Source organism: Rhea americana, unplaced genomic scaffold (assembly GCF_003343005.1).
Source record: "Rhea americana isolate MKP2758 unplaced genomic scaffold, rheAme1 scaffold_95, whole genome shotgun sequence".
Classification (NCBI taxonomy): Eukaryota; Metazoa; Chordata; class Aves; order Rheiformes; family Rheidae; genus Rhea; species Rhea americana.
Genome location: NW_028187144.1, coordinates 2,871,540 through 2,897,123, shown reverse-complemented (window position 1 = coordinate 2,897,123; position 25,584 = coordinate 2,871,540). Strand labels below are relative to the sequence as shown.

At 36.2% G+C, this 25,584-nt stretch overlaps 1 protein-coding gene across 4 annotated transcripts in view; it reads left to right on the top strand.

The window, feature by feature from the left end:
- LRCH1 (leucine rich repeats and calponin homology domain containing 1) overlaps window positions 1–25,584 on the top strand; it is a 143,674-nt gene that overhangs the window by 42,724 nt on the left and 75,366 nt on the right. For all 4 annotated transcript variants that reach the window (XM_085325040.1, XM_085325039.1, XM_085325043.1 and 1 more), the window contains exon 2: window positions 24,600–24,744. In XM_085325040.1, coding sequence (XP_085181166.1) covers window positions 24,600–24,744 — 145 coding nt within the window. The remainder of the gene's footprint in view (window positions 1–24,599; window positions 24,745–25,584) is intronic.

Genomic DNA, 25,584 nt, shown 5'->3' with positions numbered 1-25,584 from the left:
TGGGCAGCCCTGGCAAAACAGAGAGAAGACAAGGTATTTTGGTTTCACTGAGGTGCAGTGTACGCTTGCTGAGGTATATCCCTACCTGAGACTTATGTTGTGTTTAGATCCTCCCCAAAGTTTTGTTTTGTTTTGTTTTGTTTTTTTAAACCTTACTCAGAAGTACAGAATGGACCTGAAAGCTTGCAGCTGTAAAATGAGATTGAAACTAACTTTTTAGAATACAGGACTTTTTAATCTTGCATGTTTCTTTGTATCTTTGAGCTGTTACTCTGCAATATTAAGCAAAGTAATATGACTTTAGTCTATTTAATTTAAACATACCTTTTCCTTTCTTTTAGATCTGCTTTTAAATAAAATACATATGTATGAGATTTCTGATTATACTTGATATAATGGCAGATCRTGTGGAAGTAGACTAACATAAGATTTTAAAGACTTAATGGTGAAGAGTCCCACTTTGAACTTCATCAGAGATGGAGGAATTTTGAGAGTTTATAAAGGTACTGAATGCCTCCTTAGGGTTGTGCTCTTCAGTCTAAGTCACGTTAAAAGATGTATGTGCTGAGTTAACTTGGTGCAATTGCTCACTGAGTCTTCTCCAAGGAACTGTTCTCACGAATGAGCGTGTCTGCTCTGCACTATCTTTGTACAGCTGCTAAGGAGTTTTAGAAATGAATGTAAAGACTGATGTATTCATAGACTTATATTAATGACTGCTACAGGGAAAAAACACATGCTCCGTTCATGTGGTTTAAACCAAATCAGGATTAAAAGCAGTTTATTGATATAATAATGTGTTGTAATTAACTAGCAATCCGTGAACTGTTCAGGATCAGTATCAGCAATACAACAGAGAAACCAGTGTACTAGTTYATCACAAAATGTTATTAAACAACTACAATTATCTAAGCACATTTTATAACTAATCTTAAAAGTTCTAAGCTCCTTACTTGCATCCTTTAATACTCCTTTGTATATATATTATATTTTAACTTTAGAGTACTTCTATTTTAATCAGAAAATGACTATATAAAGGATAAAGAAGCCCTTTTGGAAAAATCAGGAGTATGGTTCAATGACCCCAGCTGTAACTGGCCTCCAACAGGTGTATTTTACATCTGCAACGTTAGGAAGCATCTTCATTTGAAGCGCTGTTGTGAAATCATCTTCCTTAGTGTGTTAAATATGTTGCCATTTAAGGTACTATGTTCCAAAATGTTAGTGAATACTGCATGTCTGTTCTCCTGTGTGTGTGTTTTAATCTAGTTTTTTAATGATGTAAAAATCTGAGAGTGCTTCTGGCTGTATTAAGATGATGGTTTAATCCTGTTTGCTCTTTTATAAATGCTTTTATGGCAAATTGATGCGAGGACCTCTTAACTCAGCACAGAACCTTTTCCTTCTTTCCTTCTTTCTCTGATACAGCTTGGGAACAAATTACTGATGAAATCTACTGGTGCATCTCCTCTGGTGCTGTAATACGCAATATGTACATAAATGCTGAGCTGAGTACAGATCATAGTGATTTGAGAACCTATCTGGATGTGATTCATGTAGTAATTGGTTGTGCACGTAGGTAGACTTTGTCAAAGCACCGTATTTTCTTATTCAGTAATCTTAGGCTTTGAAATTGCTGAATGTGGAACTTGTTCTAAATTGCCCAGGCCCGAATCCTCAAATGTGTTCGGGCACTGAGTAAAATCAGTAAGTTAGGTGCCTATCTGTTTAACATTCTAAATTTTAATATTTTCCGAAACTTTAAAACTTGTTATATTGTGAACTTGAATAAATAAATTTAAACAATAGTTTTAATACATCAATCTGTTTTCTAGTGGATTTTCCATTCTTTTGAGGCAACGTGTTTATAACCTGTATGTTTATTTGGGGTTGACCACTGTATATTCTTCTAGGCTTTTTTGCAGTTGTTTAAGATAATTTCCAATTAAATATGAGGAGAAAATTTCACTGTGAGGGCAGTCAGTCTTTGGAACATGTTGCTCAGAGGAGTTGCTGTGTCTTCATCCTTGGAGATACTCAAAATACTGTTGTTCAAGCCTTGTACAGCTTGATATAGTTGTCCTTGCTTTGAGCAGGAGGCTGGACCTGGTGACTTCCAGGGATCCTTCTCAGCCTAGGTTATCCTTTGACTTTACACTACATATCGATGTGATAGTTTTGAAATTCTGTCTTTGTTTATGGTTTGTAAGTGGATTTGAGAAGGTCGTATTTCACCTTATTTCCATACAAAATTTTATTGATATTGGCTTTGTGTGTGATGCACTTTCTTTTTACATCTGTTGGAGAACACTGTGTTTCAGGGGTAAAAAGACAATTGATATCTGTTTTAGAGTTTTTTTTTTTTCTTTTTTTCCCCCAGATTGATCGAATTGCATGTCAGGTAGCTTTAGCAAGCTGCTAAGCAGTTTCTTCTGTCAGTCTGCATTAAATTCATTATATGTTTTTTTAAAAAATCAATATTATAGATCGATGATAGGCAACATTTTACCTTCCAGTGAATTTAGTAACAAATTGAGTTCAAATAGTTTCATACCTTGCCAGTAGCTGGATTTGCTGGAAATGCTGTTTCTGCTTCTAATATTTTGCATAGTTACCAAACTATTTCCCTCAAAGAGCTTTACAAAAATTTATCAGTCTTCATAGAGCTGTTGTGAGGTTTGTGGGCTTTGTCACTTTTTGCCATAAAAAGAGGCTGCAGGGGACTGACKTTGGCCAAGGTTACCAAGCAGGTAATCTGCTATCAAACCAGTCTGTTCCATCCATCCAGGTCATGATTCCCGCAGATGGCAGAACGCCAAATTATTATAACACTGGGGCCAAAGGAAGAAGCAAGTGACAACAGTTACGCTTGAGCTCTCTCCTGTTTGCAGAGGAGCAAATGTCCATTGAAGTGGTCCCAGTGAAATACGGTTATCGTGAGTCAAGTCCCAGATGTAATGAAATCGATGCGCTTCTCTTCCTTACTCCAAGGGACCTCAGATTTTGTGTGTTTAAACACAATGCTGACAGTGAGTTTAAAGCCAGCGCCCCCTGAAGTGCTCATTGCAGGTTCGTCATCTTCATAGGTAAAACTGCTGGATTATTTCACAGAAAATGGAGAGTTGTGAAGAAGAGACTTAACAGCTCAGCCAGGGAAGCTCAGACCATCATAGCTACTTTCTTACCTTAACTGCAGTCCTGTGCAGGGGTCCCATGGAGCTGGGAATTTTAGTAAATGACTTAATATATTGTGAGATGTTCTGATGAGCAGTCCTGTATAGAAGGTATCTTATTCAGCTCTCTGTGTTGCCCAGCATTTGTTACCTGTCGGGAAAACAGTTCTGACCGACTGGGACCTGCTAGCTTTGGGAACAGAGATGGACAGGCCGTGTTTAGGTTTTCAGGTGTTGTTCTGCTTGTCTGTTAGAGAATAGAGTCTTGCATAACTTCATCACAGCCTGAGTGGAGCACTAGATTATATTTTTTTAATGGAGAACATAACTCATATCGAGTTTAATGAGGTCTACTAGAGCAAGATGCTCATGATTTCCCCACATTACTCATTTGCTATGTCTAGTTTTAAAGAACTTTTCAGAGAAGAGGTGATTTTGTTCTTTATGAATCACAAATATGTTGGTTATTCTTATAAAGCTAACAGTCCTTATCTGCGTGGATGCAGCTCTTAATACTAGTGCTCCCTAAAACAATGATTTTTATTAGCTATTTAAATGTGGATGTATTGCTGGGAAAAGAAATGGCTCTTTTTCCAATCTTTTCTTAGGAGACAGTATATATGATAATTTTTGCCTGAATGGAATTCCATTGACAAAGTGGCAGCAACCATTTAAAATTAGAAGTCCTATTTCTTTTCATTTATCTATCATCTTAAGATATGAAGCATACAAAGCAAAAGCTTACTGTGATAAAGGCCTTAAGGAAGCATATCAAGGCATATTAAATATATACTTTAACCTTACAACTGTTTTAATTGACATTTAATTAAAAAATGCTGGATACCAAATTTACTCAAGTTACATAACACATTGAAACGGTAAAAATATGATTGCAATGAAATGTCAAGTAGTAGGTTCACTTTCCATTATTGTGCAGCTAAGGGAGTGTGGTAAATAAGTGACATTTAGTCAAAAATCATAATATACTGCTGTCAAGTGACAGTTTTAACAGAAACATTATCCAGAATTTTAACAGGCTTTAACTCATAGCCTTTATGTGAGCTTTTTTTATCCCGATGAGATAGAACAGTTTATAATGATAATTATTATTTAGCCCAATAATGCATCTCAATAGCCCGTAGTGTGTGCCTAGGCTTTTATTATGATTTTTTGTCCTTTAGACCTTTTTCGGTCTACAATATACTTTTTATAATGGGGCAACTAGAACCTCATGCAATCTCAAAACAGGAGATAGGACACTCCATGGATTTACATGCTATACATGATATAGTTGCTTCCTATACAGTTTGTTTGTGCTTCCTTCCTTACTTTCTGGATCTTTGATTTACTTTTATGATTGATACTGAGAACTAGGCTGATGTTTTCATAAACCTATTATAACCTCAAAATCTCTTGTCCTCAAAAGTTACATACAGTTCAGAAGGGAAATAAAAGGCTTTTCCAATTTGGCTTACTGAATTGAATGCCCCCTCTTAGGCTACACTAAAGCCTTAAATATATTGTAGAGTGTGTAAATCTTCTGGCAGTACTTTGTATTTCTATGGGAACTTTGGATTCCAYTCTTGTATCCCGTGTTGCTAGATGAGAGTTTTCTGTTGCTATGCTACTTGTCATTTGATATGTAAAATTAGATTGCTTTCCCACATATGCATTATCTTTGCATTTAATTTGTTTTCCACTGTATTGCCTGGTTATTCTGTGTCAAAAGTCATTTGACAACATTTAAACTGGCCTTTGCCTTTGCAGCAGTGAAAAGCTTAGTATCTTCAACTGTATAATTGGAATGTGGACCACTGTTTGACTTTAAGAATGCAAAGAGCATTATTGACTTTAAAGGACTACACATATACGTACAGTTGAGTAGCTGCTTTTAAGTTCTCCCTTTGATCAGGGTTGAGTTACTCTATAGCTTGCAAAATAAACATTAAAGCTAAAGTAGTTTGGAAAGATAAAAACTTCTAAAGACACTTCAATTAGATTGTGATAACTTTATCATACCTACTTACGATGCAGCTAATGCTCTTTTTGCATATGTTGTTCCAGAGGAATAAAGCAGAAGGCTAGTAATCTGCTGTTGTATAGGCCTATATGCACACAAAAAATCCTTTTACTAATTTGAACAATTTAAAATAAGTGCAATGCTGAGGCAATCCTAGCTAATGACTATTTTGGAATTAATATGCATGCTGGACAGGCAATATCTTTTAATTTGGTTGTTAAAAAAGAAATCTTTGGAAGTGCTGTAGGTAGGAACTTTTCAAATGTAAGATTAGACTAAGCTGGAATGATAAGACAGATTTTTATGTACTGTCTCATCTCATATTTATAAGGTAACTTTATCTATTAATTTTTATTCTGAAACCTCTCTAGAATAATTCCTATTAGACTTTTGGTATCATTTTGATTTTACTAGTGTATAAGTAAAATTTCAGTTTTATGTAGTCAATACAGTAATTCAGATGGTAATAGTCATTTTGAAACTCACAGTAAAGCTGTTTAGATCAGGGAACACATTCTGAAACTAATATATTTTTTGAGTTAGTTTCACTGGAATCAGTCTTGGTACATACTATGCCTGGACAAGGCATAGTACACTTTTACACCTCCTGGCAGCAAGAGGAGGAATGTTAGTTTGTATTTTATAGGAAATAAATGGTAGATTACAGTTTTCCTTTATAAAGCTGTAGAATTAGTAGTGGTGTACTTTGGCTATACATARTATACTTTGTGAAATGAATTTAAAATATTGTGGAAATTATGGTATAAAAACAAATCTAAAGTTCCAGATGTCTTTTTTGYTTTTACTTTGCCTATACTGAATTTAAGCTGTATTGAGAGCTTCCATCTTCTTTTCTTCTCCAGAGCTGTTGATTAGCTGTAAGCTTTTGCTATAAATTACATGCTTAAGCATTCAGAGCAACAGTTGAGACAATTCACAGTTGTCTGTAAATAAAYATCTTTACAGTATTACTAATAATAGCATGGTTAACATTTTTTCCTCATAAATTCACCACTTTGAATAGACTTGCGGAAGAAGTTCAGAAATTTTATAGTCGCAATAAGACTATTGCAATAGTCTTACTCTGCTTCTTATATATCAGCTGTTGACTGCAATCTAAAGTGAAAGCATTTAGGCTCTGTCAGAATTTCTTATGCTTTGTTGATACAAGGCAGTCACTTTTGGCTGGATATAATTTAGCTGTTTCTGGAGCCATAAAATAGCGCATTTGTGAAGTTTTATTTTTACTGAAAAAGATGAAATTTAAAAGCAGGGTGAAATAATTTTAAAAAACTTATTTGAAGCATATTCCCCTCTCCTTTAGACTCAAATTATTTTGCAGTGCTTTTGGAAAATATGAATGGACTACATTGCACTATTGAAAATGTTTGGGTAACAGTTGATCAATCAGAAAACTATCTTGTACTATCTGCTGGGCTAGATATAGCTATAGTGTTTTCATGAAAGTCAAAATGGAATGAAATAATTTATAGTCGTGTACATCAAAACACAGCTTTTTCTTAGGCCGTGAGYGGAGCTAAAATCCCTTGACCTCCTGTCTTAGGGTATCTGCCTCTGCATGACAGGGATAGCAGAGTTCCAGACCAAACTACAAAGCAAAGTAAGTACGAAAAAGAAACCTCGTGAGCCGTCTGCGTTGGGCTTGAAGATAATAATTCATCTGTACAATTCCTTTATAATATAGCCCTTTCTAAATTATTTCAGTTGTATCRGGCTTTTTTCAGTTAACACTCTTGCCTAAAACTCCACTTGAAGATTGAAAAAATACATAATTTTTCTCATTCTTAAATTCACTAAAGTAAAATCTTTTAATATTTGATTTTGACTGATAAGATGGATAATTCTCTCTCAATGGAGCATAGGCAAAAAATTGCATGTTAATACAATTTATTTTAAATTCATCCATTGTATTAATATTGTTTTAATAACACTTAATCAGAGTAGCCACTCTAGGAATAGCTAGAAAGCAAAAGTTTTTGACTGGGTGTATTTGGGAAGTTGGTGTGATGGGGATTGTACTAGAAGTCACATAACCTCAGTCAAGAGAGCAGACTACAGCTAGCCAAAGCAGGCTTGGGAGAACTTGTGTGGATTTTGGGTGTTTCGGTGGACAGTATAACTGAATTTGGGAAGAAACCTTTTTTTATTTTTGAAAGACAATGCCAAGTCACAACACTGTTGCTTTCTAGTTCATGAAAAGTGTTCTAGAATATTTCTTTACCCTCACCCATGTTCTGGAGACTGCAAAAAGGATAGCGATTTAGAGTCCAGTCTAAAACATTAAATTAGGGAGTATTTATCCCCTTGCTTCAGTGGGTTTTGATCAAGTGCTTAATGAATCTGAGTGCTGTATGATTGCCCACCAGTCTGTGTAATTCTTTTCATGTTCATATTACACAAGTAGTGGTTTAGTTAACTTTTCAGTGAGCTTTACAGTGCACTAAGCTTGACAGTGGGGTTAGTGAACTTTACAGCTCTCTAAACGTAAGACACTTTGAAAAATAATATTTAGGATTTGTAAGCAGTATATAATTACGTAAACATTATTTTAACAATTCAATGCAAAATCAGTCATATGGAAAAGTAAATACTGGAGACCTATGTAAAGCCAAAGGGCATGCCTCTAACGGGATTTTCTTGGAAGTAGTTAAGATCTGAAAGCTTCTGGAAACACCTAAAAAGTTTAGATTGGAATTTGGAAATAAATTGTGAAGGGATCTGACCAACTTTGAACCTAACCTTTGCAGTGCAGAGCCTTCCACCTAGAATTTCTGGGCGCAGACTGTGTTCATCAATTACAAGTTTTTGCTTATATCTTTTTTTTAGATCTGTATCTGATTTGCTGAAAATGTATGAAAGATTCATACAAATCTCAAAAGGCACATTACAATACTGCTGAGATAGCTAAAGTGAACTTAAAAGCTCAGATTAGACTTTCACCTGATCAGAATTGGACTGAAAGCTGCTAAAAAAAAAAACAGTGAATGAGAGCTGATGAGCTGACTTTGGTGAGCTTGGGTTTTTTTTCTCCCTCTCAGAGAAAGGGTGTATTTATTTGTGTAAGCTCGTTCTTATTTATTTATTTATTTATTTTAATGACCGAGAGAAGGTTTTTGTGTGTTTAACAGTGGTTTTTGGAAATACTGCCACTCAATGCCCAAGTTTCAGTAAGCTGCGTAGAAAGTTGTTCTGAGTTGGTGCAAAACAGTAAGGACCAAAGAACAGCTGGAAATGACACGAGTGCACCATGTGCAAATCATTTGACAGTGTATATACAGGGAATGCAGAAACGATTTAAAAAATGTCGGCTACTCTTGCTGGCCATATATTCCCTTGTCTACAACTAGAAGCAGCTTGAGGCAACTTAGCGATACACTTTATCAGTTGCTTTATTGTCCTATTCCAGAAGGAAAAAAAAATGTTCACAAGAGACTGCCAGTATCTTACACATTTCAGTTTTCTGATAATTGTCCTTTGTATGTCTAAAAGGTTAATATATTGCTGAGAAGGGTGCTTTTGAGAGGTGTTTGCCTCATATTTTCATATTTAGTACGCATAGCATATGCAAAGACTAAGATTTTTTTCCCCTATTGTTTATTTCAGGTAATAAAAAAACGTTGTAGCAGTTGTGTAATATCCAAATTGACATTTGTTTTCTTTCAAAGAAAACCAAAGCACTTTGAGTGTATGTAGGCTATGGAAATGGCTACCGAAGAAAAGAGTATAATAACTATAAAAAGACTTCTTAAAAAAACATAGACCAATTTTCAGTAACAAGTTTTCTCTTAATGAGGCAACAATTATCTAGTGGGCTGTGTGTGTCAATCCTTACATATTAATAGCTTTGATTTTTGTAGCTTCTTGAAGTAATACCTTCTTGTTTGTAGAAAGAAAATGAGTTCTATTTTTTCTAAAATCTGCACTACCTTCTCAAAATGTAATTTGTTCAGGTTTGCCTAAAACAGATACAGTTTACATAGTGATTCTAGGCCATCACATTACTGACCCATGAGAAGAAAATACTTTACTGTCAGTTTCAAGAAACTGTCTGCCGGCATTCAAAGTCAAGTCAGTGGAGGGAGGTAATTTTTTTTCCCCTTCAATATCGGTAGTAGGGAACAGTATAGGAGGATAAACTCTAGCTACTGAAATAAGAGCATGTGATCTGTGTGCGTTATGCATCTGAAGTGGAACGAACAGAATTCAGTGGAGAAAATACTCCTGTCCTGTTGTCTTCCCAGAGGCTGTGTTTTTTCCGTGGCAAATGAAAAGCGAAACTATGTTTTTATAGTTGGAAAAATAAAGAAAAATAATGATTAGTATTAATTATGCTGAACAGCCTTCTCCTGAAGGAAAAGCACCCTGACTCTGCTTTTCCTCTCTTTTTCTTGTAACTGAAGTGTCATCTCACGTAAGATGGTTGTCCCACAACTCTAGCACCCACATACCTCATTAAAGCGAATGTAGAGTTTTTATGGTGTAAAAATTGTGCTAAAGGGTTTATCTATATCCTTGTACTTGTGAAATAGTCCTGCTAGTGGGAAATGCAAAGAACTGTTTTTTTCTGCTTGTAATTAAAGAGATGTCGGATGTATTAGTCGGAGAGCATGAAGGGCCTGGGCAACGTTCTCTTCAAGCACTGAACAGCAACAGAGCGAGAAAAAGTCAGTAGCAAATGGCAACGAGYGTAAGAATCCAAATAACCCATTCATAGAGGTGTCTGGTTATTGACTCAGTTTACTGGTTGCGAAAGCCCTTCTCTTCTCTATTACAGCTGAGTTGTAATGCTAGGTACACTTAAGGCTGTGTGACATTTTACTGTTATAAATCCATAATAGAAATTGCTGTTGCTTACGTTTTTGATTGCTAGCAGAAAACTTCCACTGTGGGGTTTTTTTTGTTGTTCTTTAATTCCAACTAAGTTAGGTAACTTTGTTTCTATAACCTCCTTTCTTAGAAATATTTATGAGTGTTAGGGTTTTTTCTTTTTTTTTTTTTTTTTTTTTTTTTTTTTTCAATATTGTGTTTCTTATTTTTTTTTTTTTTCCCCTGGTGAAAATGCAGAGTTATGACACCAGTTAGGGAATATTTGGTGTTAGAAACATTCATTGGTCTGTGAGGAGTGGTCCAGGGAAAAGGCAGTGGAAAAGTCGGATACTTAAGAATCAGTAAGTTTCTACTGAAAGTCATGAATTTTTCAGTTGTAAGTAACACAGAAAGAAAACATGAGTATGACTTTTGTAAAGATGGTCGTAAACCACCAATATGGCAAATCTTAAGTCTAAATGTGATCATGAGGAGATATTTCAGTAGGGACAAGAAATCATTGATTACATTATACATGGCAGTAGTGAATCTTTGTATAGAGGACTGTGTTCATTCTGGTTTAAGAAAGATGAATTTATACTGCAACAGATGCAGAAAAGGTCTACTTGGATGGTCACTAAAACTGTAAGAAGAGGAAACGGGAAGAATCAAGCTTGTTTAGTCTTGCATGAGAAAGACTGGGAGAAGATATTGTTCTCCCGAATAGATTAAGGGAGAAAAGGCAGGGTGCAGCAGAGGAAGTACTAAAAGGGCAATGTTGGCACGAGTAGATGTGAACTGATAATGGCTATATTTAGGTTGGGAGTTAGGTGATCATTCTTGAACATTTGGGTTGCATAATTCAGAGCCAGTCAATGTATCAAGGAAGGTAAAGCTATTTTCAAGAGGAAGTAGCTTCTTAAAATTCATGTTCTGATGTTAACTGTTGAAGAAAATTGGTGTAATTTCATGAAAAGGACTGTTTGTAGGGCATTCTGTATAGATCGTTGTTAATCTGGGATTGTGTTCAAAATCATGTAATGCATCTTCAATTCAAATTCAGCGCCATATTTACCTAATAAGAAAGTCCTGTTTTGTGTCCTGAGTCTTGCAAAGTCATTTTGGACAGTTATGTAGCAAGTGGATAGTAGAACCAGACAGCATCGTCTCTTGCAGATGAGGCAGTGGAGAGCGCTGTAGGAGAATTTGGTATCTACAGTGTAATATAGCAGACTGATAGAGCCTTAAGTTTACTTAAGCATGTTTAATTCTGTCACTTTTAAACTTTGAGATGCTTAATACTGATAAATTTTACTAATCTTTTAACAAAGTTTCAACAGCCTTTCAACCTTTAACCTTTGTTGAACGAGCAAGGAATGTAATAGTTATTTCTGTTCTCATTTAACATTTAAGATTAGCTTTCTTTGAAATCAAATACTGTTGTATTCAGAAAACAGATCATCTGTAGATAATCTAAAGCACAACAGTTCTGTAGTATCTTGTATAGTGTGTATGGCTTTGATAAAATAATGTAGCCTTTTGAGTAACATCTTCCATATAACTGCAGGTGATCCTGGCAGAGGGCCCATCACAAGCCACATTGGAAGTTTCTGGCGTTAGTTAACGTTGTTTTTCTGCTATCTGTATCAGTCTTGAGTAAACAGATTCCAGACACTTTTCATTAAGAAATCATAGAAAACATATGAGAATATATGCAAGTAAAATGTATTTATGTTTGTATGTGTGTACATTTGCTACTATACTGTTTAGGGAATAAAGAGTTATGCTCCTGTTCTTCCCAAAAGACTGAGTTTCCTACCCAAATTGTTGAAGAGGCAGGAAAAGAAAGCTGTGAAGTGTATGCATGTCTCACTCACAAAGCGTCAGACACCCAAGTTGAATAGTACCTTGTTTTGTAAGAAGTTCAAACTAAAATTGTAGTGATTCTTGCAAATCTGGCTCTTTTAGAATAAAAAAGGCTCAACTTAGATGGGCATGCAAGACTGTAGAATTTCTTATATGGATAAGAAGTTGTGATCTGATCAGAATGCTGTGCAATTTTCCAATTAAAACTGCAGTTCTGCCATTAGATTTGTCCTCTTCTTGCTGGACAAGACTAAAGAACGTAGCACATAAATATTGAGTCATGAGAAGGCATTTGTGAAGAGTCAGTGTCCGATCGGACATTGAGAGATCAGAAAGCTGTTAAGTCATCAGTGGGTCATTCTAACTGCCTGTATATTGACTAACTTGATAAAAGGTACAGTTAAAAATATCAGCTATTAAGCAAGGTGGTTTTGGAGTGCATTAATGACTTCAAAATTGAATTGGATCAAAATTACTGATTATATTTCAAGATACTAATGCAATTTTATCCACTGAATAATAGCAATGGTAGTATTATTAGGTTCAGTATCCCTAGTGGAATAATTCTGCTGAAAGTGAATATTCAACACTATTTCATAGTAAAGATTTGTAAATGTATATGCTTGTTAAGCAAACCAAACTAACAAGCTAAGTACTTAAAAAATCTTTTGCATTTCCTACTGCCGCAGTCCAAGGGGAACTCCCCAAATCTCCAAGTTCTAGCCTGGAAGCTTTCGGTGTGATTCCTGTTTTTACAGAACCTGGCCTGGATTGCAGCTCCATGCGTTTCAAGCTGTGATTTGTCACTGGTTACAATAGGTTCACAGCTTGTGCAAGGAAGACAATTTTTTTTCTCTTGACCAGGGTAACTTAACTCCAACTGTTTCACATAAACTATTATTTAATTTTATTAGCAGGAAGAAAGCAGAGTAAATGAAATGAATTGTTTGTATAACATAATAGTGTACACTGAACTTACTGGACTTAAGGTAAATCTGAACTGCACTTTCTCTCCTCTCCACCAGGCTGGTAGCTAAAGGGGAAAAACACTGTCAGATTGTTCTTTGCAGAACTTCCTATTTTCTACTTGTAGATCTTTGGGGCCTGAAAAAACTAGCCTCTGTAGTCTATTAGGAGAGTTCAGGGTTACAGATCAGAGAAGATGATTCTTTACATTTTGTTTTCATTATTGCAAAGAAAAAGAGGTGGGGGATTAGCAGCAGTTCCCTGTCCCCTTTCCTGTTTTATATGCAACCTCATCTATGCCTGTGCTAATGCTGTTGTTACCACATTGGGAACACATTAACCATCAAGCAGACAGGAAGATGCAAGGTAAGGTACCCATAAAATAGAACAAAATTGCCTTAGAAAGAAAGCTTAGTCCAGAATAAATTTTATGGAAAAATATTACTCTGGTAGTTAGCATATAAAATGGATATTAGACCACCTGGAAGAGAATTTGAAGAGAAAATAATTAAGGCAGTAGAAATGAGTCTTTTAGAATCAGGAATTGTAGGACAGACTCAATAGGTTATATAGAACAGCCTTAGTCTGAAGGGAATAAGCCAGAAGGAAACGTTCATCTGTCTCTTCAAAATGCACACTGCCATGCAGCTGTTAGCTAAATATCAGTGCTGTTGGTATATATAGTTGGTGACTGAGCCACAACTGCCATCAGTGCCTGCTGGATTATTTCCACCACTGTCCCCCAGCAAGTATTGGGGCAAGCATAAGCTGGTTTCGGCCTGCCCACTCACCAGCACCAAATTGTTTATATATCGGGGGAGGTGGGTTTTGTCTTTTTTTCCTTAGAGTCTTTTTGCAGTCAGCGCATCTTATGTCTCTCTTTTTCTAAAGAAGTTGTGTTAAAATTTTAATGTATACTCCGACTTGAGAAAAAAATGTTACACGTGTAGAATCAAGCCCAGACCCTCCCCCGACTGCCGAGCAGCAGTACTATATGAGATGTCCTTGCACGTTTTGTTTTCATTTTCCCTCTAAAAAGAAAAAAAGAGTGTGTTGAGAGACACTATCTTAAACTAAAAAAGAACCATGACAACTGTTAGAGAGGGTAAGAATCTTGGATCTTGATACAAAATTTACAGATTTATAGTTCCACTGATCCTAACTAGGTGGGTTTTTTTGTTCGTTTGGCTTTTTAGGGATAGAGACAATATGGACTGTGTTTATTTTGTTTTCAATGACAGCAAGTCTTATTTGTTCTTTTAATCTAGGAATAACCATCTGATCTTGGTTATATATTACAATTTAATTTGTTCATACCAGGATGTTCGTTCTTGGAACCTCTATCTCTGGTAATGTCTGAACATTCCTGGTTTGATTAGATGCCTGACGTGTTTCTTAGCCGTTTATTCAGACATTGCAGCTCCTGTGTAATAGCTATATAACTACTCCATTGTTTAAGGATGTGATAAACAATGTAAATCAACTTGCATGGTACAAAACAAATTTGTGTGGATAAACTGTTGTGATTATGCTGTGCTGATTTCAAGAACCATAGTGCAAGSAGTATGTGAATGATTTAGTCAACAGCCTGGCATTTGTGGGAGATGCACAGACAGAAAGGGAAGTGATTAGATGAGTAATATTCTGCTTTCAGTGTCACTGTGAATTAACATCAGGTACCTTTTTCATATCTTTGCCTGCATGCCTTTGATACAGCAAAAGATCAAATAACTTCTGTTCATTTCCCTGTTTGTAACAAATTTTCTTACAGAACATGACACAGTTTATGTATAAAAATGAATACAGAATAAATAAATGTAGTATTTTAGTCTGTCAGGTGTGAAAAATAGTCATCTTCAGGGTGCAGGCAAGTGAGAGGTACTTGCAGCCATGTGGTACTTCATAGAAAGTGGTTATGTTCTAGCTCCTACCAGACAGTAAATGTGTAGTACCTCCTCTTCCAGGAGGTCCCTGGGCAGATAATGCATAGCATGAATAGCCGTCTTGTCTTTGCAGCCATAGGGAAAATAATAATGATAGCTATTAAAACTGAGACTGAAGTGAAAAACAAACAATGACATTTCTTTTGGCTTGTTTTTTTCTAGTAGTGTTGTCTTTGGGCCAGAAAAGGAATTCCCCTGGGGAAGTGAAAAGTGTTATTTTTCAAAGTAGACAGCTTCAAGAAAGGAGATTTTTGTGACCCAAACAAGAGATTCGTAACAGAAGACACTGGAGTACATCCTTGCAGGGATCTGCCATCTTTGGGATAGAATGTAATTCGTGCCTTGATTTCACATCTGTCCTTGTTCTGCAATAGGTGGGAGCAAATTGCTTGATTGAAAGGCGGCTCTGTGTACCCACATGTGCCTATACACATAGACAATTTTGCACATAGGCAATTTATACATTTTTAAACTTCATTTTGAATTTGGTGAAAGCTGTGGTCCTTATCCTTTGTTCAGGAGAGAACTTCATAGTCCGAGTCTTATTCCTCTGAGTATTCTGTGATATACCCGGAGGGCTCCTCATAGGCCCCAGTTTACCCAAACTCAGGGTGTTCCATGTGAATAATTACATTGTATCTGTGATGGCTGAAGCTCATCTTGAGGGCTTCTCAGATTCAAAGTAAACTTCTACCAGACCATCTTTCCACAGAAAAGCCAGGGCAGATCCTACTTTCTTATGGAGCTGATGTTCAGTATTGACCTTTTTTTTTTTTTTTTCCATATACCAAAATAAATAGTTCAGACAGTAGTGAGAGATAGTTAGGTACAATAAAGATGTTCAGCTGGATAGCATATGATGCAAACACTTCAGACTGGTCTTTCATATACTCTCCCGTAACCTGATGTAGAGGTTGAAAATGAAGCTCAATTTTAAGGTTTTTAGAACTGGGAGGATATCTCCTGTTATTGTTACTGCATCTGCAAGAATACTTGAACTAATTTAAATCCTGCTGAGGCTAACTAATGCAATACTGGAACGATAAATCTATTGATCCTTCTCAGGTTTGGTTGTTTATTAAGGAGTGTGAAAATTAATGGCTTGTATCCTCCCACTTGTGAGGAAGGCGTAGGAGAGGAAGGAATGTTTCATGGCCCATAAACTCTGAGTTTCATACCACATATTATTAAAGGTCGTTCTGTCATTCTGTTGATGGCAGGTGTTTGCAGCCTGATTTTTTTTTTCCCTCTATCTTGAGATAAAGGTGTTTGGCTTTCTGTTAGTCTGCTAATATCTATCTAGAGATCTTCAGGAAGAATCTTGTTTTGCAGTGTGTTTATAGGCAGTCCCATGCACTTCCATGTCAGATTTGTCTTCCTTATGTAAACAGAACTCTCTCAAGAACCATGTTTTCTGCCAGTGTTAGCCCCAAACCATGTTTGTCCTGAAGAGGAAGAAATACGAGACGAAGAACAAACTTAAATATTTTATGTTGGCATCTTAATGCAGATGTGTAGATGTGCACCAGTAAGGAAAACTGCTGTATTAACCTTCTTTCTTCTTCCAGGCTTGTGATGGTCTTTTGATCACGTTTCATGCGGAGAAATATCACTTGCCTCCTTGGAATTAGACGGTACCACAGAGCCAGTCATGAGAACGCGCTGCAGGGCAGTCATTACCCTTGGGCCCTCACTGCCCTTTGCTTCTCTCCTTCGCCCACCCTTATTTCGCACAACGAGGAAGCAGAAAACCTTGAAGTGACATTTGCTCAAATTGTTGGCCTTGGGGACAGCTAGCCCGTGCTGTTCCATTGCTTCAGGCGACTGCTGCCTTACCCTTGCCTTGTCTGTGCTGAGTATGAGGTTACAGGGCACTGTGGAAAGTTATATATTCCATAACGGAGTGATGCATGGGATAGAGTCACCTGGCAGATGAGGGTCTTTGGGCAGAAATGATTTTTTTTAAGCAGTCTTCATCAAATATATCAGCAAACCCTTCTTGTTCTTGTTGTCTTAAATATGCCAAATATTGCTATTGCTGTAACTGCAAAGAGCTGAATAGACTGGTATATTCCCTAAAGGATGGATGGAGGGAAAACATTTAAACTTGACTATAAAATCATAAATTATTTTTTTTGTTAAGAACTGACTTCAGTAGAAATCAGTGTATTAATTTGCTTCCTGTTGTAATGATTGCAAACGAGTATTTCTCATAGGTTGAAAACTATTGTGGGAAACAGGTTCCCAGAATTGTTTGTTTGCTGCAGATTTTTGCATAGGTATGCCTTCCTATTTCTGYCCTTCTCACACCTTACGGTGTCCTTAAAAGAATAAAACGACGAGGAAACACTGCTGGAGGATGCTAGTAAAGTCTGTGAGATCAGGCCTCCCTCTAGTGGCTGACTTCTCTGCCAGACTTTACAATACGCTGCTTTTCAGACTGCTGAGTTGTCTTCAGCTCTTCCCTCCCCAGTCTCCCAAGCCTGATTCAGGTGCCCTCTGCTAGCTAAGGTGAATACATAAGATTGCTATTGCAATTTATTACTTCGGCAAGCAGTAAACTGATTTAATGATACGACCATTAGTGTCACTGAGAAAATAATGTTAAGTGTGGGATATCACTGGCATTAGCTCGTAAACTTGCCCGCATATTAATATGTTATGTAAAGGTGTGGAGCAAGGAGGAATCAGAGGACTCACCTACACTGTGGTCAAGGAGAGACTTTTAATGTTTTTAAATCATAGTAATAACAAGAAAACTTGATTCAAAAATGTTGTGGGATGTTTCAAAGTATAATCACTTCGAAATTTGTTACACCCTAATTTTAACTTGGCTATGTCTTTGAGGCAGAGATCTTAAAAGTTAATTCTAACATTAACAATGGGGGCCATGAGGAAAAGGAAGATGCTTTGACTGTGCTCCAAAATGTAGTGCTTGAACAGTGTATGTGAAACAGCAGTCACTTTGGGAGCTGTTCAGAACTTTTTTTTTTTTTTCCTTGCAATGCATGTACATTTTTGTACCTAGCTCCCTGGGACAGATACACTTTCTACATGTTCTCTGAATCAACARTTATGCATCTAGACTAAGTGCACACAGTTATAATAATGATCAGTGTCTGAATGTTATTATCATATAATTTGCATCAGTAATAATGATTTCTTTGGGAACCAGTGTTGGAGATATTTTTTTTCTCAGTCTGTTACAAGTTATAGTTTCAGAATGAAAAATCTTGAGTCCATGCACTACTAAATATTTTTCTTATATTAATGCAGGATTCCTTTTATTGTATTCTGCACTCTTTGTCTTCTGTTATTTTGTTCTTCTGACTGCTAAAGAACATAYATAAAAATTTTTTCTGGTTAAGAAATACCATGTATTCTTTCTGGCATAATTTTCATGAACAAAACAGAATGCATTAGATATCAGGCTTAATAGAGATCTTTGCTCCCTCTTTGTTTCGCCTGTAGTATCACTGTTAGTAGAAGTTATGGACTCTAGTAAAAGCTGGCTGTACATCCTGCAGGACACTATTCATTGATCTTTCTATCAGCTGGAGATGGCAACTCTGAGACAAAGACATAACTGAGACAAAGTATACTACTACACTGGAAGATGACAGGCTATATGGATGTCTTACAGTTAACTAGTATTTTATAGTTCTTTTACTGTGCTTTCACAAGTAATATATAGGGTTTGTCTATGGGATGATATATTTTCCTACCATTTGGGGGGGARGGGGAGTGGGTGAAGGCAAGAATGAAGAAATTTCTTGGTTACAGAACATTTGCTAGTTGATTCTGATGGGCGCAGTTACAGTGATAACAGGTCACTTACTGTCTTTGCCAAGGAAAGGACAGTGAAACAGAACATTGCTGAAGATCCAAAGTGTTTGTAAGTGGGTGTTTCAGAAGCTGAAATGATTAGTACCACGAACTTTTGAGTTAATAACTGTTAATGAAGATATAGCTAGCTAATATGGAAATACAAGTTTCCTAAGAACCAAATAAATATATAGGTAATTTACAGTATAAAAACTAAAGTTCCTTACTGTTGCTTCATGTTTCATATGCAGACATGTATACTACTTCTGTATGTATTTCCCAGCATATTAATTTGCAGAATTTACCCATGGAATTAGGGTTGAAGTTGCTATGTCTTTAGTCTCACAGTGAACTCCTTGAATTCTTTGTCAAATCTACTTTAGACATATCTCGTTTGGTTATCTGAATAGTATCTTAGTGCAAATGCAAATATCTTCTTCAAAATAATTCCTGTCTTTTATTCCCTGAGTGCAAAGGAGTACAAAAATAGGAACTTGATGGGGCAGAGTTAAGGTTGTTTGGGTGACTCTTACACAGCTTGGAAGAAATTCATAGTTTAAAATCTAGTACTGACTTTTTTCTATTTCATATATATATGTGTGGGTTTTTTTTTTTCTGTTAAATATTGAATAGATGCTTACTTGCTAAATTCCAACTTTTGTCTATCATAGGTTTGTGTTTTATATGTATAAATTTACGGTAAATTTTTTCAGAATCTGAAAGTTTAAAATTACTACTTTTTAATAGAATTGCACTCATTACAAATTTTTGCCTAAGATTTTTTTGATATGATAGTGAATCCACATTTCTTTAATGAATTATTGCTCTCTCTTAAGGTTTTAACTTGTTCTCCTATGATTAGTCTGTAATTTTGATTTAATAATTTATTATTTGTGAGATAGAAAATTTGAAGCACTTTGGCAACCTTACTGAAAAAATGKATCCATAAAGCTCCTGATATGAAGTTATTCTGGTTATTTTGACAGATGCAGTTTTGGTTACTCTGGTGGCAGTATGTTTTACATTATGTATAGGTGTATAGCAGTAGCTGCCTTAAGTGCTGTGTTCGGTGTTGGTAATCTGCTTGTAGAGCAGTAAGTCGGAAAGATCTAGTCAGAGTTGGGATTTCCTTGCAGAGACTTATTCAGACATGCAGGAATTGAGAGGGTCTGTGCCAGGTCCTGCCGTTAAGGCAGCAGCGCGGAGCACGCARCGCGTTGTTCCAGTCCTCACTTCTCCTGCAAAAGCAGTGTCATTGCTTGAGGATTGTGCTGGCTCTTTTAAAGACTAAGATTGCATCTAATATTTGTCTAAGATGCCTTGCTTATTTTTTTGCCTTCCTTTATTTGAGAATTTTAATATACTTGCTTTTGGCAGGAGAAAAATGAAGTGAAGCCAAATGGAGTTTGATCCAGTAAGATTCAGAAATCTCTTACTGGCACAAGTAATGAATGAGTARTATATTCCATTTAAAACATACAAGAAGCTCACGCGAGTGCTCCTGCTTCCCTCGAGTGGGATATTTGTCTGTGTATATGTAGCCTATTTCACAGCAGTAAGATACAGGAAATGGTCACTGCAGGTGAAACACGTCCTGTATTAGTAACCACGAAATGCACTGCTGCCATCATGGATTCATCATCTTTTAGGTACTATAAGCAAAATAGTCAAAAACTGCGTTAAACACTAGCAAATTCCCTGCACCTTTTCATATCTCCTGCAAAAAACACTCTGTCCAGTAGCTTCAGTTATTTTTAATTACTTTTTAGGGCTGTTCTTTGAATTAATGAAGTAAGAGGGGGTATAACTTTGGTGATTTAGGGAATGTAGAGTTAAAGAATTAAAGTAAGAAGGGTCTAACAACTTATTATTTAGTTGGTACCGTGGTACTAGAATCTTGTACCATGAATCTGGTTTGTCTGTTTTCGTATCTGTTGATCTCATCTATGTTTTAACTGTGAGTTACAACTCAGTCCTAAAAGCTGCTGCGTGCTGCATATGCATATGATGTGTATGAATATTTTATTCTTGTTACACACCTTTCTTGAGGCTGGTAGTCCTTTATTTCTTACCATATCTTTTTAAATCTRTTTCATTTTTTCCCTGTGAATTGAAAGCAGGCAGTTTCCTGCATGTTATTGGGTTTTTTTTGGTGTGCTTATCTAAGTAGTTTTTAATTCCTGTGTGCTGCAGATATAATTCTTTTTTTATTGTTTTTWAATTTATTTATCAATCAGCAATAGATACAACAGCATTGAAATTATTTTATTCTTAAACTGTAATAACTAGACACAAACAGAGTGATTTTGTTGTATACACATTTTATGATATAATCTGTTCGCCTGAGAACAACAGGAAGGATTTTGTCCATTATCATCTGGAGTATTTTTGTTTCATCTTTTTCAGTTTCGCAGTGTTAAAACCCTAAAGAACAAAGGGTAGTCATAAAAAAAATATAACGTTCATTTTACTCGTAAAGTCAAATGTGCAGGTTTCGATTTTTACCGGTTACCTTGTTAATTTGAATGACTGAATGAAGAAAGCCCTCATCTGTGTACCGTATTACAAATATAGTATACTACTAATATATGGACTATATTAATTATACTGAAAATTAGGTTAATTATTCTGTTTTATTTATGAAAGCATCTTTTCTTAAATAAACATTACTCTGCTTCGTGTGTGAGTAACTAGCCTCAAATCATAYGTTCATTTATCAAAGCATAGCTAAAATTGAACAGAAAATAGAAAACAGGGAGAGGAACAAGATATTTGCACCTTTTTAGTACTTTTAAATTACCCTCTTAAAGCAGCTGCTATTTCATAAGGTAAGATCCAAATCATAAGTTCCTAATGTGCATTACTGGTCTATCTAAAAAGCAGAAGAGTAGCCTAGGAAGTCTATGGGCTCGGTCCGGAGCCGGCAGTAAGCTGCCTGGTGGGAAGGCAGAGGGGAACCTAAGCATCTCTCTCAGAACGGCCCGTTTGTACATCTTTGTCCTGCGGCGACTGAGATCCTGGTCATATGCTTAGGACAGATGCCAGGTTGAGCAGGTCTTGATCTTTTTAAATAAAGGTCGAAAGTAATACAACTTTTTGTCTAGTTAGGGTTATAAGCCTTACTTAGAACAGAAGTGCAGAAATTAAGAATTGAGGTTTGTCTAGTCAGAGGTGAATGCCCTAACTGGTGGGATACGGACTTAGTTAAATACAGTAGGCTGAAATGAAGGCTGTGCTTTTGACAGCTACAGGGCAAAGGGTCAGATTATCAAGTGTTCACTTTTGACTGTGAAGAATTTTTAAAGGTATTGTACAAAATATCAGTGTTTAATATACYGATGAGATGAAAAATAAACCTTTAGTTAAGAAGGAAAATACCAAAATGTACTATTTGGAAGATCCTAGTGGTGATAAAACCACTTGATAAATAAGTACTACTTTTCCTGGGAAAGTTCTGCACAGTTAAGCATTTAGCTGTGTAGGAGGGGGCACTATTGACATACTGCTTGAAATATGAGTGGTTTGGTACATGGACAGGGTCCTTCTGGTTGCTATTCCACTTTTTTGWGGTACTAGAATTTTTCAAGGATCAGTCAAATGCTGTGGGGAAAGCCCCTTTTAGAGACTGTGAAGGGAAATGGGAGCAGACGGGGGTTAGGCGATAGGCTGCAGTTTTATAGTAGCATGAGGAGAAGCAGCATTCTCGTGTTCCCAAGTTTTTGTGTGGGTCGTGTGGGAAGGGTGAGGTCAAGCATGAAAGCTTGCTCTCCATGTAACATTCAGTTCCTTGCAGGGCTCTTCTCAGCCTAGGCCTAAGTTTAAATTCACTGTTCTGAATCTTACTACTCCTTCCTCYGTGGGGAAGGGAGGAGAGTAATCTACACATGGCGATGCCAAGGCAATAAAGTGTGTTTTTTWAAAAAAGGGGAGACTTTTCTATGAAACTAAATTGTATGAAGACCCTCTGCRTGATTCTAGAAGTCATCACGTATCAATCTGCTGTTAATTTCTGGTAATAAACATAACTAGGAGGGCAGCAGGAGGGGGAGCCAGTGSTATTTTTCTGGAATGCTGTATTAGTAAGCAAGTATTCTGATGATAAATAGAAAACAGTACAGTTTCAAAACACTAAAACAAAGGAGCATTGAAGAGCTTTCTCTCCCTTTAAAATAGTAATGACCTCGCTAAGATAGGGAATGCTTTAGTTGAATTGCAAAAGTGGAGGAAAGGAGAAACTGGGTTATGCTGCATATTGCTGCCATCCAAGCCTGGAGAAAAGAAAGTGCWGGTCAAGCTTTGCTGTGGTACCTTGCAGGGGAACAAGTTTGGCTGAGGAGCCCAATTCAGTGATGTTGCCGTTTGAGTCAGCAGGCTGCACTCCACTACTGTGCTTTTGGCTTGTACTGCCAAAAGCCGGGTTCAACAGAGGAAGAAGCAATGAAACCAACTTTTTATTGGCAGCAACTAAGTGAAGCGAACCAGAAGCCAGGAAGGGGAATGGAGTGGGGTTAAGTTCAGCTAACGTTGCAGAAGACAGGAACAAAAATAAAAACAAAAAACCCTGCAGTATTCTGAGAGTTACGATGTCTGGGACAGACSGGACTCCCTTATTTGGAGTATAAAGAAATGTAGGTTTCCCTGTTGAGAGAAGTAAAAGTTCTGCCAGAGAAATTCTAGGTTGGTTTGCCTCTGGGAGCTGGACCTTTGCTCTAAGACTTCAGTAGTTACTGGCCTCGGATAGTAATAAGTCTAGCTTGAGCTGTGTCTCTGTTCAGCAAACTGACAAGTTTGACACTGCAAAGGAAGTTTAATAGATCTTCAGACTTTTGCCTTTTTRCTTACAAGAGCAAAATTATTTTATGGCCTTAAAGAGGAGTCAGATTATCAGCACTCTGGAAATGGTTCTCTATCCTTTGGCTGTTTTTTCCCTTCTTGTCGATAAAGAAAGCAAGAAGCTTTGAAGGATCAGGGAGAAGGCTTAAAGTAGCAGCAGAGAAGCAGTGAGAAGGTCATCAAGTTCCATTTTCCTTGATTTCTTCCCATCAGAAATCTCCTTTTTTTTTTTTTTTTTTTTTTTTTTTTTTTTTTTTTTTTTTTTAAAACACATGACCATTCTTCAGGTCAGGTTTTCCGTGTGGTGGTGTGGGGAAATCTGTGCTATTCCTGGTAGTTGTTCTGCTACACTATTTCAATGTTTCTTTGAACTCAGTTAACACATAGCAACATACATTAGTATTTTACTTGGACTCATGTCAGAATTGTGGTACTTATTTTTTCCYTTTGTGATATTGTCAAGGAATAAAKTTCAGTCGCATTTCTTCATACTGATTTTCCTTTGTATCTGTATACTTAAAATRAGAAATAAACAGCTAGTTAAAAATCAGAAAGTTTTGTTCTATGCCTACAAGGACTCAGATTTGGAATCCATCACTGTTGTTTTGTGTGTATTTATACTATACATCAAATACCTTCCTGAAAGGCTTCACCATTTTTATAGGTRTRTATATATATWTWTTTTTTTTATGGTTTACTGATATAGGAAATACAAGTTAGTTTGAACAGTTATCCAGAAGAGACTCTTTGAAAATTTCAAAAAAGTAGTAATCTATGTCATAAATTTTCCTCAACTTTATAATTTGTTGAAAATATCTAGCTGTGTATCAGTCTTTGGCTATATTACATGACTCTGGAAGTTATACTTATTTCTGTTTGCATGTATTTCCTCAACAATATTGAGTCTTTTGAATAATTGCTTTTTATTAGACTGGATAAAGTGTAATTGAATGTTTGTACATTCACTGTGTGTTCCGTTTCAAGGTTCCAAAGGTTAGCATTAGTTTTATTTTGTATAAAGAAAATACTGGCAGAATTTGCTATCTGACTGTATGATAACATTAATTTTTAATAAATAAGTGTAGCTTTTCAAAGCGTATGTGTCTAATGATTCAAAAATCTATCTTCTCCTTTTTCTCTTCTCAGATCTATCCAAGAATAGATTAACTGAGGTTCCTATGGAGTTGTGCCATTTCGTGTCACTGGAAACACTAAACCTATACCACAATTGTATTAAAATTATACCAGATGCAATAGTGAACTTACAAATGCTGACTTACTTAAATTTGAGGTAAGTTTAAATCTACCTTATTTTCTGTTTATTTGCAAATGTGCTATGTCTGTTATACATATGTTTCTGGAACAATTGATTTTTTTTCTTTTTCCCCAAAGAAGAAGGCAGAAATTCATTGCCTATAAGCAGACCAATGTACAAAGGTGTTGCAATGACTAAAATGCAGAAGTAATGACTTACAGAAAGACTAAGAAGCATTAATCCCATTCTCTCCCTTACTATTATAGCAAATCCTGAATGCTAATTGTATCAGCACAGATTCTGTTAATTACCTTCCAAAAGCAATTTTTTTGAACCTTAACATATGCATTTTATATTCAAAAAAATGGAGGGAGAGAGGCAGAAGATAGATCTTTTTCTTGGGGAATGGAAAGGAAATTGTGCTGCTTTATTGCGAGTATCCTGACATCATACACGTAAGAGTTGCTACTTTTTAGGAAGGAGGAGTGAAGAATTAGATGTTCTTATTTCTTCTCCAGGAAGAGTTTAGATGCTAATCAATACAGAGAATCGTTATGGGTTGAAATGCAGATRAGTACATATTTGTATTTTTTAAAAAAAGAATATCAGCACTTTTTCAGATGGGACAAGGCAGAAGTTTATTTGCAGCTGAGTGTGGGGAAAATGCATTAATGAGGATGTAATAATCTGATCTTTGCAAGAGTATGAGGCTTGAGGGGGCAAAGTGGTGCTGRTGCTTTTAAACCCAAAATATGAAGTCTTGTAAATGCTGAGAGTGTTGTTTCTCAAGCCTCCCTTATATTGTTACTGTACTGTAGTTTTGGCCACTGTGAAACTCCAATTTTGACTCTTAAAAGTTCGAATAAAGAATAGTGT